Raw genomic sequence first — 18,062 nt, 5'->3', positions numbered from 1 at the left:
AAAGATAGGCCTATTTAGGTTTGAAACTTCCCTTGGATCGACGGAGTCGAGTGTTTTCGATTCTAGGCCAGCAATAGTTGTTTATTACAGACCGATAATATGCAGGTAGCCCTTTACACTTGTACCCATATACAGGTTGAACATGGCAGTTTTGGACACTGATAAGCTCCTAAATTGGAACACAGTGGCTGTACAGTAATATGCTAGAAATGACATCAAAGCTCAGGCTCTGCACTTTACAGCGCTGGATGGGTTTTGACTGACAGCAGTTCTAAACTTGAGCACCGCATGCAACAAGAAGTTGCCCCCATCCCTCCCGCTAATTAAGCAGCTACTTGTTTGTTGTCTGAGTGAGGGACTCAATGTATTTTTAAAGATGAGACATTGAGGATGATGACAAATACCACTATGATGTCACACAAGCAAGCCAAACACCCGAGCCCAAATGTGCACTACACATTTCCATATGAAACTCATGTCATACACAGTGTCAACGTTTATGATCACTATGATGTACATAGTTATTTACGAGACGACATGGCGTCGTACTCTGGGTTGTTCTGAACAGAATGAGCCTGTTTGTCTGTTGTGATGAAAATGTGCCGCTGAACACACACCTAATGCACACGACTCCTTTCTATACACACCACAATTACGATCAGTTTCTCTGAATTGCCCCGTGAAAGCCTAAACACTAAGATTGTACTTTATAATTTAGCTAGTCATGTTAGCAATAGAACAATCTTTCAAATGATGCCCACCTGACCCAGATTGCGTTTTACACTGAGTGTACAAAACATTGACATAGACTGACCAGGAGAATGCTATGATCCCTTATCGATGTCACCTGTTAAATCCACTTCAATCAGTGTAGGTGAAGGGGAGGAGATAGTTTAAAGGATTTTTAAGCCTTGAGACAATTGAGACATGGATTGTGTGTGTGTGCCATTCAGAGGGTTAATGGGCAAAACAAAAGTTAAGTGCCTTTGAATGAGGTATGTCAGTAGGCACAGGAGGTCGGTGGCACCTGAATTGGGGAGGATGGGCTTGTGGTAATGGCTGGAGGGGAGTCAGTGGAATGGTATCAAATACATCAAACATGGTTTCCATGCGTTTGATGCCATTCCATTAGCTCCGTTCCAGCCATTATGAGCCGTCCTCCCTCAGCAGCCTCCACTGGTGCCAGGCGCACCAGTTTGAGTATGTCAAGAACAGCAACGAAGCTGAGTTTTTCCACAGTTTCCCATGTGTATCAAGGATGGTCCACCACCCAAAGGACATCCAGCCAACCTGACAACTGTGGGAAGAATTGGAGTCAACATTGGCCAGCATCCCTGTGGAACGCTTTCGACACCTTGTAGTCCACAAATTGACRCTGTTCTGAGGGCAAAATGGGGTGGCAACTCAATATTAGGAAGGTGTTCCTAATGTTTTGAGAAGTTTTGGGATTGCGTAAACCTCAACAGTAATTGTGTGATGTCGGGGATACAGGTCTGTGTTCCAAACAAAACAAATACAATTGTGCTTGCTCTAGTTCTTCAACGGCACAGCTGGAGACTTTTCTTTGGATCATAAAAGTACATTTAAATTACTTAGGAACTGTGTACATTTTGGAGAGTTGTGTGGCCACGTGGAGTTAGGACTAGTCCTCTCACTACCCCACATTTTCCAGGAATATTCTTATCACGTTACCGAATGTATACAGAGTATTTTCAGATATTGTTCTCAACAAATGCGTTGAAAAGTACAGGAAATGTAAAATGCACATAAAATCAACAGTAATATTTGGATTAAATCTGGTGTCAGATGAACTGTTGTGTCCTGACCTTTGGTCTAATAACTTTCCCATTATCTCCAAATTGTTCCCTTTCAGTTGCTACCACAGTTATGCATATGCTTTTCATATTTCTTCTGTAAGAAACATTTCAATTTAGCCCTATAAGGCTGATTCCTACGAGTGTAAAGGGTTTTAAAGGTGTCTTGCTCAAGTGTATCTTATTGCAGTTGTTAGTAAAGGGTATTTGATTCTACAACCATCTTGCAGGCGTAGGCCTGTACATTTTTAGGTAGGCCTATAGATTTTCTCAAGGAGATTATAATAACTGATCCCACAACAGTTAGACAACTACAGTATAGCTCATCTTGATGCAACAAAAACCTTGAGGATTATTTGTGACCCAATGAGTGGAAGAATTTTGTCCACTTAAATGACCTATTAGTCCCACATACAGTATTAAATAAATATAGGCACTCAAGTTCATATCAATAATTCTGACAGTTAGGCTTTTTGCCAACAATACAGGAAAACAAGGTTGACATTAGCTACAAACCATTATTTATTGAGCAGATTTTACAGAATGTAAGCACACATTTACAATGTTAATAGCACAATGGCTTTGTGACTCAAAAATACACATGCGATACAAAAACAATTAAAGCACTTAAAAAGCTTTGGTAATTTATCAAATATAATATATTCACGTAAAAAAAAAAAACTTTCCTGAACATTATCAATTTATTAACACGAAAGTCAAACTGTCGTCATTGTTGAGGCTTTAGTTCTGTAAATGAAACAAAAATAATTGCACTCAGCAGTAGGTACTTGGTTATCTATTATTGGTAGTTATGCAATACAATGATATAAATTTGAAATGGAGGGAGAAGTATCGGATGGAACAAATATTAACAATACAGTTCACAATACCGATTCTTACACAATCTATATTGTTGATTCATAAGACCATCTTTATTTACATTTTGCTATCTTACCTTAACATCTCACCCAAGCATGGATATGAGCATAACACCTCCCATGAACTGGGTAAACAGGAGGATGGGGGTGAGGAACGACCACACAGGCCACAGTGCTATATTTAAACTGGGGAGAAGAAATAAAAAAATGTGCTTGATCAAAATCATTCTGATCACCTTTAGAGATATTGTAAAATAGGCTAACAACTTACTAACCAAAAGCATTATGTAGCCAGCTAGCTATGCCATTTGTGTCCATTCACATACAGTGGCTTGCGAAAGTATTCACCCCCCTTGGCATTTTTCCTATTTTGTTGTCTTACAACCTGGAATTAAAATAGATTTTGGGGGGGTTTGTTTCATTTGATTTACACAACATGCCTACCTACCACTTTGAATAATTATTATTTTTGCATAACTATTCACCCCCTCCCCCCACCCCTAAAAGTCAATACTTTGTAGAGCCACCTTTTGTAGCAATTACAGCTCCACGTCTCTTGGGGTATGTCTCTAAAAGCTTGGCACATCTAGCCATTGGGATTTTTGCCCAATCTTCAAGGCAAAACTGCTCCAGCTCCTTCCAGTTGGATGGGTTCCGATGGTGTACAGCAATCTTTAAGTCATACCACAGATTCTCAATTGGATTGAAGTCTGGGCTTTGACTAGGYCATTCCAAGACATTTAAATATTTCCCCTTAAACCACTCAAGGGTTGCTTTAGCAGTATGCTTAGGGTCATTGTCCTGCTGGAAGGTGAACCGCTGTTCCAGTTTCAAATCTCTGGAAGACTGAAACAGGTTTCCCTCAAGAATTTCCCAGTATTTAGCGCCATCCACCATTCCTTCAATTCTGACCAGTTTCCCAGTCCCTGCCGATGAAAAACATCCCCACAGCATGATGCTGCCACCACCATGCTTCATTGTGGGGATGGTGTTCTTGGGGTGATGAGAGGTGTTGGGTTTGTGCCAGACATAGCGTTTTCCTTGATGTCCAAAAAGCTCAATTTTAGTCTCATATGACCAGACTATCTTCTTCCATATGTTTGGGGAGTCTCCCACATGCCTTTTGCCAAACGTGTTTGCTTATTTTCTTCTTTAAGCAATGTTTTTTTTCTGGCCACTCTTCCGTAAAGCCAAGCTCTGTGGAGTGTACGGCTTAAAGTGGTCATATGGACAGATACTCCAATCTCCGCTGTGGAGCTTTGCAGCTCCTTCAGGGTTATCTTTGGTCTCTTTGACGCCTCTCTGATTAATGCCCTCCTTGCCTGGTCCGTGAGTTTTGGTGGGCAGCCCTCTCTTGGCAGGTTTGTTGTGGTGCCATATTCTTTCCATTTTTTAATAATGGATTTAATGGTGCTCCGTGGGATGTTCAAAGTTTCTGATATTTTTTTATAACCCAACCCTGATCTGTACTTCTCCACAACTTTGTCCCTGACCTGTTTGGRGAGCTCMTTSKTCTTCATGGTGCCGCTTGCTTGGTGGTGCCCTTTGTTTAGTGGTGTTGCAGACTCAGGGGCCTTTCAGAACAGGTGTATATATACTGATATCATGTGACACTTAGATTGCACACAGGAGGCCTAATTATGTGACTTTGGTTGCACCAGATCTTATTTAGGGGCTTCATAGCAAAAGGGGGTGAATACATAGGCACACACCACTTTTAAGTTTTTTATTTTTTGAAAGAAGTGATTTTTTTCCCCTTTCACTTCACCAATTTGGACTATTTTGTGTATGTCCATTACATGAAATCCAAATAAAAATCWACTTAAATTACAGGTTGTAATGCAACAAAATAGGAAAAACGCCAAGGGGATGAATACTTTTGCAAGACACTGTAGATCAATAACAGGGTATGCTTTAATGAATATTCAGGTACTTTTTGCGAAGATTTCAGGAAGGCTGCCGTGCTACAGCAAACAAAGAAAACTAAGGAGGGGTGCTTGACAGCAATGACAAAAATCCAACAAAAAGGGTTTACCCAAGGAAAAACTTCCAAAAGGAATAATTCGAGGCAGAGACGAGTTGGAGAACTCAACAAAAAACACAGATTAATTTCTTATTTTCTCACTTTAATCCCCTGTTGAGGATGAACACTGGATTAAAGTAAGCAAATAAGAAATTAATCTGTCTTTTTTGTAAACCCCGGTTACTTTTTGCAAAGTTAAGTGATGGGTTTCCTACAGCCTTCGTAGCTAAAGTAATGTTTTTTCTCTGCAAAACCCAGCCACAAGAGAGTAACAATTATACAAATGTATGTTTGACACTTAATATTCTATGCTTGAACTAATGACATTTGTAACATAAAGCACCTTGCACTTCTACAAGAGGCGTAAGTTAATGTCGGCAACAGGAAGAAAAAAAACATACTTTATGTTAACACATCCCATGTCAGTTTTGAGGATGTACAATGTAATTGAAAGAGTATTACCTGCATGATGCTGCAATGAAGGCTGCTGTGGTAATAGGAGCAATAGCAGGGTACTCCTGGTCGTAGTCCTTTATGCCCTTGAACCACTCCAGGTATACGATGCAAAATGTGGCCAAAGATAGGCATATTCCCAGCAGTATCACACCGAGATTGAACCACCAGCTGGAAAACAAAACCCCAAAGCAGCAAATAAATGATAGGAACTTCGGTAAATGCAGTCATCATAATTGCATTTTGCAAACATTGAGTATTCAGATAATCCTGCATGAATAAAATGTGCCTAACCAAAAAAAAAAAAAAAAGCACAATATTTGGGACTTTTACAATTCCATTGACCAATTCTCAAGTCTGGATCCAGGCTAACAACCCATTTGATTAGCCTACTAATCATAGATGGTCTACAGCAAAGACCTACACACACACAATTCCTCATCTTTTCAAACTAGCTGGATTGGTTTGCGGACAAAATATTTTTTCCTCAATACAACACCTTTTGATATCCTCATTCTCCATGAGGACCCGGAAGAAGTCGAAATAATACGTCAACCCAACAGATGACACAATCCAGAAGATGGAATGGCGGTTGATCCGAGAGAGTGGTTTGGCATCTTTCTCTTCTTGACCTGCAGGTTTGAGACAAAATGCCATGGTCACTGGTAATGAAGTAGGCCTAGATCATCACTTATTCAKTTGATTTCTCAAAAGAAACAGCAAAGGCCTACAGTGATCATGTGTAATTGCGCTCACAGTTTAGTGTTTCGAGATTTGTTGAAGGGTGCTACACAATCTAGCTAGGCCTATGCATGATGATAGTAGGCTGTAGCCTAGGCTATTCAGCATCATTGAGTTTAATGCTGAATATTGTCAGTTTGCCAAGGGGTTACAAAAACAGATTGAATTTACAACAAAATATGAGAACAGAAGGTGCCCAATCCGCACCTTTTAAAGGTTCAAGACATTTCAAGATGATACAGATAGCACGAGGGGCAGTAGGCGATAAGATAATTTTTTGGAAAGCCTATTAATCCCTATAATTTAGCAGTTGATTAAAAGTATCAGAGACAGGAGTTGGCTGGTGAAGTGGACAAGCTGCGAGGTCTGTCCTCAGGTATGAACCCAGCGCACTGGCGTTGGAACAAATATCTCCTCTAGTTGAAAATCCGGGCCCACCAAGATGCTGCTGTCTCATACTAGACAGTTCAAATAGTAACTTCAAAGGTAATTTAATAGTATTAAAAATAAGGGAATATTTCACATGAATAATGTCAGTATGGCACAAAATATCGCCAGCGTAAAAGAATACCATATACTGGACCATCCAGCCAGCCAATGTTGGGTCTGCTGTTTCTTTTGATGCATATCAGCTTACGCAAGCACTGGGCTGAGTCTTGAGTACAGTCCAGAAGTATAGTCTGAAACTATCATGTTGCTGCAGTGCTGACACAGCATTTACACAGTCAAAACAATCAAGAATCACTGGCATGTTGCCCAGTTTGGTTCTGAAGATAAGACAATTGTTCTCTCTGTTGTCAAATCTGCCTACTGGACCTCCTGTGTGATGGCACAATGTTGGCTATATTTAAGTGATAATACCTAAAGCCGTGGTTTGGAGGATATATTGGGCCGTGTTAGGTTCGAGACTAGGGTTGCAAAATTCTGGGAACTTTCAATAAATTCCCTGGTTTCCAGAAATCCTGGTTGGAGGATTCCGGATTTCCTGCTTATTCCCTTCTGATTCCATGATCCTCCAACTAGGATTTTGGGAAACCAGGGAATTTATTGAAAGTTCCCGGAATTTTGCAAGCCTATTCGAGACAAATACAACGGTTAGAATCATTAAAAACATTATTTTTATGAATGAATTCATACGATTTCATCCTTCCACGAAGATATAGTCCCGAGGTTGCTACYCAAGCCGTCTGGTCGTTCGTTCGATTAGCATTGTTTCCAGCCAAGGTTTACAGGTTGTTCATTTGATTGGCAGGTTRCTATGGAAAACAAAAATGGTTGCTATGGAGCAGGGGTTGGAACCAAAATTATTTYCCAATCGTTTCGAACCACTATCCGACCAGCATAATAAAGGTCTGAACTGGTTCGAACCAGAAAAGTACCAGTTTATATCGTTCCKTTCCATTCCTTTTTTAAACTTGTGAAATCRACAGTTTTTACATTTAACTCATTAATTTACTCCACCAATCAAYCAATGCAGATAGAGCAGCTTTCTATGGACCAGGCAAACTAGATGTTTACATGCTTGATGAACAGACAAGTGTAGTGTGTGAGATGCAACTGWWATTTTGCAGGGTGGGRAGAGAGCAAGATAGGGGGTGGACATGGAGGAGGCTTGRCATCATAATATGAGGTGCATTATGTGTTTACGATATTAGTAGGCCTATCATTACTTCAACGAATGACATAATTATATGCCAACTAGATTCCTAGCTAGCTACGGACAAGCGGTAAATATGGARGAACTTTGAACATCCGAGAGTTGTCTCAACGCCAAGGCTAGCTCAACACCCCTGGACCAGAGCTAGCTAACAAGCTTGTGGGTGCAGCAGCACCAGAATTTAAAACACATCTTACCTTTTGGTTGTTAATAAATCCAATGTGAAACGTCATAACTTTAGCATCCTTAACTGCATAGAAACTAGCTGGCAGGCAAAACAATAGAAGGAAACGTTTCTGAGTGACAGAGTGAGTGCTTTGCATAGGCGCTTGAAGGTATTTTTTTGTAGGGACTCAAAAAATGCTAGGAATGTAAAATAACGTTATTAACCTATTATCATGCTTTTAAAATAATGGTTCTGTTCCGGAACACTAGAGATCACTTTCGTTCCCAGTTCAGTTCCTAACATTGTTATTTTCCGGTTTTCTGTTCTGTTCCGTAGCTGGTTCCAACCCCCACTACGGAGGCTCTTCTCCTTTGCTAGCTAGCCAACTAACACAGCTAACAAGCATTCAAAATTGAAGCTGGAAAGAACGCAACTACTGCATTTTTTAGTTTGACCTGTTTTTTCTATTGACATTTTTTTAATATATATAAAAATTCTTTCTGTATAACACAATTTCACAATGTTTTCTGAAGATTTTTATTTTATTTTATCAATCACTTCTATAGTAATAGTTCAGATTAAATCATTTGGTGTGATGAACAAATAACAAAGGAAGAAATGCAGAGAACAGGGTAAAGCAATTTTCAGTTGTATTTAGATTGTCATTTTGGAGACACCTATTGGAAAAATGTGTCAACTGCTCTCAAAAAGGATGGTTCTAGTTTTAGGCTTTGTGGGAGCAGGGTTGCCATGTTTGTGGTTTTCCTGAAATTGGGCTACTTTGAAAACGATGTAGCGGGTGAAAATGTATTGGTCGCAGGTGGCGGGTTTTTGGGCCACTTGGCATTTCTCTTAAAAATAAATATACATATATATATTTTTTTTCACTGTTAACTGCTGCTGCTATGAGTGAGTGAGAGAATTGTGGGGAGGGCCGGAGAGGTGTGTGAGCATTGAGAGCACTGGTTGAGAGAGTGCAACATTACATTAAATGTGGAGAATGATAGGGTACATTTGCATCTGTTTACCATCAAGTAGGCTATTAATTTATATACCATTGTAAGTATACTGTAGCCTACCATTTGGTACAATAAATATATTGAAATGACGATATCACTGGAGCCATTGCGAATCAATTTGTGCCACCTGTGTAGCCTACCTGGAGCTGGCAAATGGATTTKATTAAATAGCCTATTACTCAGTTTGTTGTTGTAGGCTTGTGTTATTATGCAATTATTAATGGCCATGTTTAATTCATTAAATTGAAAGTGATCAATTGTGATCATGTTCACAGCTCTATCGCAAAWGTATYATTGAGGATATTTCCCTGAAATTAGATGTTGGCCTACCAGGGGCTATAGGYTACCTGCATCTASCTCAGCAAACCATGGCAAAGTTTAATTGCAATTATAAACACAGATTTTAGTAAGTAGCATATGCCTATTGCAATAAGTCAATCTCGCAAATAGGCCATTTATAASAGTAGTCTTAACATCTGGCCATTTATAACGGGTTGTAGTCTTAACATCTGGCACATAACAGCAGCCCATTTACCACGGGAATGACTTATTTTTTTTACTGTTTTAATTACGTTGTGAAGCAGTTTATAATTGCAATAAGGCAACTCGGGGGTTTGTGGTAACGTTATATGGTCATTATACCACGGCTAAGGGTTATGTCCTAAGAACAGCCATTGGCCGTGGTATTTTGGCCATATTACACACCTATAGGTGTAATAGCAATTGGAAATAGGGAAGTTGAATATGATAGGCAACGACACAGTCCAARTAAGTTATTTACGACTCATTCATTGATTTGTTACTTCTTGAAACTGTCGTCTGTGCTAGCTGCTAACGTTAGCTACGATGGTATTTTAATGGCTAACAGTTAACTTTACTTACTCTTTTCGTTGCCGTCACCTGCTGAAACCCCTTGCATAAGAAGTTCAGCATCTTTCTTGAATCTATTTCGCAGATTTACGAAATCACTACCAGCAAGCATGTTTGATATCAGGCTGTTTATCTTGTCTGACTGGCTAGCTTTGGCTAACGCTTCCTGCTCACAGGTTTGCTGGTGACGTTTATTTAATGCGACAGTCGTAGCAGGKGGAATTCAAAGAATATAGGCGCGTTCCTTTTCCCAGGTTTTCCTGAAGCATGCAACATTTTACAATGCCTGGAAAGGTGTTTTAAGCAGTGGTGTAAAGTACTTATGTAAAAATAATTGAAAGTACTATTTACTACTATTTTTGGCTATCTGTACTTTACTATTTATATTTGACAACTTTTACTTCACTACATTCCTGAAGAGAATGATGTACTTTTTACCTCATACATTTTCCATGACACCAAGAGAACATCCATGGTCATCCCCACTGCCTCTGATTTGGCAGACTCACTAAACACATGCTTTGTTTGTAAAGGATGTCTGAGTGTTGGAGCATGCACCTGGTTATCCGTAAATTTAAAAAAACTAGAAAATGGTGCCGTCTGGTTTGCTTAATATAAGGAATTTAAAATGATTTATACTTTTACTTTTGATACTTAAGTATATTTTAGCAATTACATTTACTTTTGATACTTAAGTATATGTAAAACCAAATACTTTTAGACTTATACTCAAGTAGGATTTTACTGGGTGACTTTTACTTGTCATTTTCTATTAAAGTATCATTACTTTAACTCAAGTTTTGGTACTTTTTCCACCACTGGTTTTAAGTATCAACCAACCACATCATAGTTATAGAAAGCAATAGTAACGGTGTMTTTTTGTAGGCACTGACAAAGGCTAACTCTGCCATGGATCCTTGGCCAAAGTCTAGGGGGAAATTAATGTTTCTTGGGGATTAACACCGAAATGAGGTCTGTGGTCAACACAGAGAGAKCTTATACATTTTGTTCTATGATATCTCATCAGCTAACGTTACTCTTTGTGACGTTTATGTAATCAAAACAAGTAAAACGTTAACAATGTGCTAACATCTAAAAAATMAAACTACACCTCAGGTCTCATGCCATTGATGTATAGCGGACATGCTGAGCTTACACCTTATCAGACGGACCCAAAGTCTTCTCTGGACATCGTTCGTAAAAAAAWTAAATGAGCACCTTCCCGYTGAAGAGATATGGTTGCAGCCTGRRGCAAAACAATATAACATCCTTGCGTTTTCTTTAGAGCTGGTAAGCARAAAGCTAACTAAGATAACTAGCTTTTTGGCGGACTGTAGCGCAGACTAGTTTGGCATGATGTGAAATGTTGTAGTTACATTTCTCTTTTTTAGTTTTGTTTATTAATTCRACCATTTAAAAAAACAAGCACACATAAAACTWTAAAAAGCCATACATGCACATGAATAAAATCATCGAGGATAACACAAAGTCTGGGACTTATTTCCATTGTGGTCCTCTTGAGACAATATGGCTAGACAAGCTCGAACACAGTATGGCAGTGAAATATAAAACAAAAACAGAGAAGAAGAACATCTACAGTTGAAGTCGGAAGTTTACATACAGCTTAGCCAAATACATTTAAACTCAGTTTTTCACAATTCCTGACATTTAATCCTAGTAAAAATGCCCTGTTTTAGGTCAGTTAGGATCACCATGTCACGGCCGTTGAAAGAAGTGGACCAAGGTGAAGCGTGGTGAGTGTACATTTCTCTTTTTATTTAAAATGTCGCCAACAAAACAACAAACGAAAAACAACCGTGAAGCTTACAGGGCAATAGTGCCACAAACAAAGTTAACTACCCACACTGAAAGGAGAGAAAAAGGGCTACCTAAGTCTGGTTCCCAATCAGAGACAACGATAGACAGCTGTCCCTGATTGAGAACCATACCTGGCCAAAACATAGAAATAAAGAAACATAGAAAATAAAACATAGAATGCCCACCCCAAATCCCACCATGACCAACCAAATAGAGACATAAAAAGGCTCTCTAAGGTCAGGGCGTGACAGTACCCCCCCCCCCCCCCCCCCCAAAGGTGCGGACTCTGGACGCAAAACCTGAACCTATAGGGGATGGTCTGGGTGGGCTTGAGACAGTGAACCATTAACCTCTACTACTTGCTCCCTTCCTGATAAATAGGACTTTACCCAGCCTAGAGGGATACTGCTTAACTCCAGTGCCTCCAGTTTGGACATTAGGAGACAGTGGTTAACTGTATCAAAGGCCTTTTGTAGGTCAAGCATTACCATTCCACACAGATTTCCCTCATCAATCTCTTTCCTGATGAAGTCAGTCAAGTAAAGTAGACATGAATCACTGGAGTATGTTTTTCTAAAACCCGACTGAAAATCATACATTAGACCCTGTTTGCTAACATATTCATAAATTTGCTCATGTACAACTCTCCCCAGGATCTTTGATGTTATACAGAGGATAGATACAGGCCTATAATTACCAGGGTCAGACTTTATCCCCTTCTTATACAGAGGTATAACTTTAGCTTATTTCATGTCCCTGGGAAATGTTCAAGAGAGAGATTAACGATATGCGTAATACAAGGGGCAATTTGCTCAGCAGAATCTATAAGAAACYTTGCAGAAATATTATCCAGGMCTRTGGCCTTTAAGCTCTGCCATCATACTGACTATTTTGGCTGTTTCTACCTTTGCAAAAGAAAAAGAGTTTGGCTGAACCCCTAACTTTACATAATACTTCTTGACTTGGTTGCTTCCATACAGACCAGAACTGGTGGGCAGCTTGCTAACCAGCTKGCTGGCAACAGAAGTAAAAAAAGAGMAACCWAGCAACCTCTGCTTTTTCATATACCATCTCCCCCTTGATGTTCAGTCCAATACTGTTTAGATTGTTTTTGGTAGTACTACTACAGCCTAGTTCCTTAAATGATTTCCAAAGCTTTTTAGGGTCATTTTTGTTCTCAGCAAAGTAACCCCTCTTAGCTTCATCCATCCTGCTCTGTGCTTCATTTCTGTGATGTTTATATAGGACAAAATCATGCTGCTCTTGAGAGTTCTTCAATTTTTAAAGGCCTTATTCCTTGCTTGGATAGATTCTAAAATGTCATGATTAAACCAAGGGCTAGATCTCTGCTTTACCCTGAACCGTCTAACAGCAGCCATCACATTCACCACATCAAGGAATCTACATTTAAATACTTCCCAGGCACTGTCTACCCCCACACTATCTAGCACAGGTGACCAGTCAATTTGACCCACTTTCTCCCTAAACTTTTCAACACAGTATTTTTTGAGTCCTCTGATTCTAACGGAATCGTAACAAGTTAGAATGATTTACACAGCAGGTTAGGAGATTGAAAGTAGCAGGTTAGGAAAAGGGTTATCTAAAAGGATTTTATTTTTTTTATTTTTTACTTTATACTTAAAAAATGCACAAATCACAGACCAACATGGTTCATCAAAAAAAAAAAAAGATATCTTTATGTTTGCTTGCTGAGAGGATACTTAAAGATCCAGTCTCAAATCCAAATTGGAATGATGTAAAAAAAATAAAAAATAAGCTTGGTATATTAAGGGCTAGTTACCAAGCCAAAGCTGAAGCCTCGTCCTGGACTAAAAAGCTTTCAATGGAGATTCTACATTGAGCATGCTTTTTAGCCCAGCACTAACTTTAGGCTTAATCTGAATGGGTATGCCTATAGCCTACATTTCACAATATGACATTGAAAAGTATGTTAAGAAAAGTATTTAAAAGTCAAGACTGCAGAAATGGCTACCTAAGGTGATGAATCCAAGTGTGGAGAAAAACCTGCTCATCGCACACTTAATTGGGAAATACAGTACTATATTCTCAGTGGCAGGTAAGGAAGCTTATCTGTTACATATTTTGGGGCGGCAGGTAGCCTAGTGGTTAGAGTGTTGGGCCAGTAACCGAAAGGTTGCTAGATTGAATCCCAGAGCTGACAAGGTAAAAATCTGTCATTCTGCCCCTGAACAAGGCAGTTAAAACACTGTTCCTAGGCTGTTATTGTGAATAAGAATTTGTTCTTAACTGACTTGCCTAGTTTTAAAAAAGTATACATTTACATACAGGGTACTTGGCCTGAATTCTACACTGCACAACAACTTAAGTCTTGTCCAATTCCCAGATGGGATTTGTATCTGTGAGAGCAGGGGAATCAATTATGCTTTTTGATGCCTTATCAAAAAAAATTGAAACTTGCCTCAACTGATGTTGACATACTGTACATTATATTTGACTATTTATAATGGCTTTCAGTTAAGTGCGTTTTTTCGTTTTGTTTACATTACTCCAATTTGGCATGTTTCCTTGACTGCAGTCAAATGTGAATGTTTACAGCAGCTAAAATATGGCAATTATGGCAAGATATTTTGTAACACTCATTTAGGTAAGCCCCTATTGTCTCTGGCTTGTTGTCTTTGTTTCTCCATGTCAGTTATGCAACTCATTTGTTATGCAGGCATTGCTTTTGTTTGCTTAGCCTTTCAAAATAACTTTACATTTGTCTCTCTTAGTAACATAGTGTGCTACTGGGTAAGTCCATCACTCATCGGCTTATGGGTAGTGACACACCCGAGTTGTTTTCAGGTTGTTTCCCCATAATGACACTACCACAGCGTAGCTTGTTAAACATGCACAGTAGATGCCAGCTGCCGTTCGAGGAAGTATGAGATTCAAGTGAACATCTGAAATTCATCCRAGCACCTCACACTGGTTTTGTACCTCCAGTGAAATCTATTCATGAATATTGTATGAATATGTTTGTATATTTAAAAAGGTTGAAGGTGCTGCCTCTGGTGGCCAGTTCACTAAATTGGATAGATAACCCGTGTCGCAATATCACATGCAAACCTATTTGTATGCCCTAACCCATCTGGACAAGAGGAATACCTATGTAAGAATGCTGTTCATCGATTACAGCTCAGCATTTAACACCATAGTACCCTCCAAACTTGTCATTAAGCTCGAGACCCTGGGTCTCGACCCCGCCCTGAGCAACTGGGTCCTGGACTTCCTGACGGGCCCCCCCCCCCAGGTGGTGAGGGTAGGTAACAACATCTCCACCCTGCTGATCCTCAACACTGGGGCCCCACAAGGGTGCGTTCTCAGCCCTCTCCTGTACTCCTTGTTCACCCACGCCTCCAACTCAATCATCAAGTTTGCAGACGACACTACAGTGGTAGGCTTGATTACCAACAACGACGAGACGGCCTTCAGGGAGGAGGTGAGGGCCCTCGGAGTGTGGTGTCAGGAAAATAACCTCACACTCAATGTCAACAAAACAAAGGAGATGATCATGGACTTCAGGAAACAGCAGAGGGAGCAGCCCCCTATCCACATTGACGCGACAGTAGTGGAGAGGGTGGAAAGTTTTAAGTTTCTCGGCGTACACATCACGGACAAACTGAAATGGTCCACCCACACAGACAGCGTGGTGAAGAAGGCGCAGCAGCGCCTCTTCAACCTCAGGAGGCTGAAGAAATTYGTCTTGTCACCAAAAACACTCACAAACTTTTACAGATGCACAATCGAGAGCATCCTGTCGGGCTGTATCACCGCCTGGTAYGGCAACTGCTCYRCCCAYAACCGTAAGGCTCTCCAGAGGGTAGTGAGGTCTGCACAACGCATCACCGGGGGCAAACTACCTRCCCTCCAGGACACCTACACCACCCGATGTCACAGGAAGGCCAAAAAGATCATCAAGGACAACAACCATCCGAGCCACTGCCTGTTCACCCCGCTATCATCCAGAAGGCGAGGTCAGTACAGGTGCATCAAAGCGGGGACCGAGAGACTGAAAAACAGCTTCTATCTCAAGGCCATCAGACTGAAAAACAGCCATCACTAACATTGAGTGGCTGCTGCCAACATACTGACTCAACTCTAGCCAAAAATGTATGTAATAAATGTATCACTAGCCACTTTAAACAATGCCACTTTATATAATGTTTACATACCCTACATTACTCATCTCATATGTATATACTGTACTCTATACCATCTACTGCATCTTGCCTATGCCATTCGGCCATCACGCATTCATATATTTTTATGTACATATTCTTATTCATTCCTTTACACTTGTGTGTAAAAGGTAGTTGTTGTGAAATTGTTAGGTTAGATTACTTGTTAGATATTACTGCAAGGTCGGAACTAGAAGCACAAGCATTTCGCTACACTCGCATTAACATCTGCTAACCATGTATATRTGACAAATACAATTTGATTTGTAATCATGTTTCAGTAGTATTACTTGGATCAATACTGACAGCTTGAGCAAGCGGTATTATTGAAATGTCCAAAGCCAATATCATGCGAGGTCTTACGGGTCGCTCCACAAATAGTGCCTTTTATGTCCTTTAGACAAATAAGTGTGTAAATTTGTCTTAATTTTWATTTAACAATTGGATATCCCATCTATGCTCTAACTAAACCATTTGTTTTATCTGAAGATCCCTGTTTTGGCATGTCTGGTCATATTTGTGCAACTTCTAGGAATAATTTAACCCACTTAACACCAAGGTTCTCCCCGGTGTTCACCATCAGTGGAAAGCCCTAGTTATTTTGTTGCTTTGGGAATGTAATTTCTGAAGATTTTTTACTTATTTAATGTGATTATTGATTCATTTACATCTGTCCCTCAGGTTTAATGTCAACCCTCTAACGTGAACTGAAGTAAAACTATTCCTTAAATCGTAAAAAAAACAAAAACATATTGAACATCTACTAGTCAAATTACAGTATAAAAAGCAGGTGAGCTGGTTCTACTCTCCCCCCCCCCCCAATTTTCTGGTGGAAAACTGAGCATAACACGTCAACTCTGTTACCCATATAGATGGCTAGAAATGTTTTAACAATTTCAAACCTCTTGAGATGGGAAACATATTTATTATGAAGTTAAACATGTGGTCTTTATGACCATGTTAAAATTTGGTGAAATAAAGACTATTCGTGTAATGACATTTATGCTTTGGCGTATTCTGTAGGGTCTGCACTGAAAAATTATTTTAAAAAGTGAGCTTGAACCCTAATACAGGCCAGAAAACACAATTTTAATACTTGCAAACTTGAGTAACAGCTTTGCTAATACCCAAAGTATGCAATATATAATTACAGGTAAGCACAGCGATGAATGAGGATCAGTGTTAAACTCGGAAGGATTAGCAGGAGCTTCATAAAGCTGAGGATATTTCCTCCAGCATCTCCTAGTGACTGTGGCCGTGGGTGTTTGTGTGCAGTGAGTGTGTGTGTGTATGCAGGTAACAGGCTGCTCATTTGAGTGGTGGAAATCAGACAGCATTAAAACTTCACCTGAGGCTGACACCAGTGTCTTGATTCTATGGCGCTTCTGTGTACCCGGCCAAATGAACCCCGTTCTGGGTGCCGAGGAATGTGCATTAGCCCCGTCCCGTGTGAGAGTCAAATTCACCTCAGGTGCACCCCTCCCCTTCCACATCCAATCCCAGAGATAAGGTACCGTTTCACAGCCGTACTGTGGGTTGGAATGTGAAAGAGCCTGTATCCTCCACAACCACTATTAACCCTAAGGCACATGAAAATAATTTTTGTAAATTCTTATTGCTCAATTAATAGGATGCAAACAATTAAACAAACAAAGCATGCAAAAAGACAGTGTTTATCTTGCTGAACTAAAGCCTAAGTATTAGCCTGGGGTGAGTCCAGGTGGGCCTCCGCACTAAAGTAAACAGGAAAATAGGAGGGGTGTTCGACAACAATGACAAAAATCCATTGAATGGGCTTACCAAGAAAAACTTCCAAAAGGAATAATTCAACTAATTAATCTCTGCCTTTTTTGTTAAGTGCTCCAACTTCTTTGTCTCGAATAAGTCCTTTTGGAAGTTTCTTGGTAAGCCCTTATCACACAAGTGCTTCTAAACCACCTCCATTTGTCAGTCTTGCTTTTACAGAAGACTCATTAGGTCTGTTCACACCAATCATTAAACAAGTGTCTCTATACAAATTAACAAATTTGGCACATGTTGCAAACAGAGCGACTGCCTTTAAAAAGCAACAAATCCCCTTGAAAACAGCCTATTTGGCATTGATGAGTCAGAAACAGTTATTCTAGTATCAAAATTGACTACAGTGTAAGTAATCATATATTAAATGGTCAGTCATGTACAAAAAAGTTTGGAACATCTGTACGTCAAAATGGGTAAATGAAGGTTGGGTGCTGATTTGACAAAGTCCATTTTCCCACTAACATGGTACGACCAGCTGCGGTGATTACGCTTTATCCAATAGCATAGACAGTGAGGCAGACCTGCCCAGCAGCTGACTTTCTTTACATAAGACATGTCRCATATTTTATAACTATAGAAATACTGCACCAAACACCTTAGTTAAATGTAAAATTACTCAAC

General features: G+C 39.8%; 1 protein-coding gene across 1 annotated transcript; it reads right to left on the bottom strand.

The window, feature by feature from the left end:
• Positions 1 to 2,312: 2,312 nt before the first annotated feature.
• On the bottom strand, positions 2,313 to 9,828 carry LOC111962504 (transmembrane protein 128). The gene is made up of 5 exons (XM_023985646.2): positions 9,634 to 9,828; positions 5,668 to 5,800; positions 5,178 to 5,339; positions 2,770 to 2,878; positions 2,313 to 2,561 (listed from the first exon to the last, which is right to left on the bottom strand). Exons 1-4 carry the CDS (start codon positions 9,731 to 9,733, stop codon positions 2,779 to 2,781), a joined length of 495 nt encoding a protein of 164 aa, XP_023841414.1. The 5' UTR covers positions 9,734 to 9,828; the 3' UTR covers positions 2,313 to 2,561; positions 2,770 to 2,778.
• Positions 9,829 to 18,062: the final 8,234 nt, after the last annotated feature.

The sequence above is a fragment of the Salvelinus sp. IW2-2015 genome, linkage group LG1, assembly GCF_002910315.2.
Source record: "Salvelinus sp. IW2-2015 linkage group LG1, ASM291031v2, whole genome shotgun sequence".
Taxonomy (NCBI): domain Eukaryota; kingdom Metazoa; phylum Chordata; class Actinopteri; order Salmoniformes; family Salmonidae; genus Salvelinus; species Salvelinus sp. IW2-2015.
Note: the sequence above shows the minus strand (reverse complement) of the source record. Positions and strands in the feature narration are given on the sequence as shown.

Excerpts from the sequence above, each read along its gene's own strand:
- LOC111962504 (XM_023985646.2), bottom strand. The coding sequence starts at position 9,733 with ATGCTTGCTGGTAGTGATTTCGTAAATCTGCGAAATAGATTCAAGAAA. Across the intron at positions 5,801-9,633 it reads AGGTGACGGCAACGAAAAGA|GTCAAGAAGAGAAAGATGCC; the intron begins GTAAGTAAAGTT and ends TCAAACCTGCAG. Across the intron at positions 2,879-5,177 it reads TTCATTGCAGCATCATGCAG|TTTAAATATAGCACTGTGGC; the intron begins GTAATACTCTTT and ends TCTTCTCCCCAG.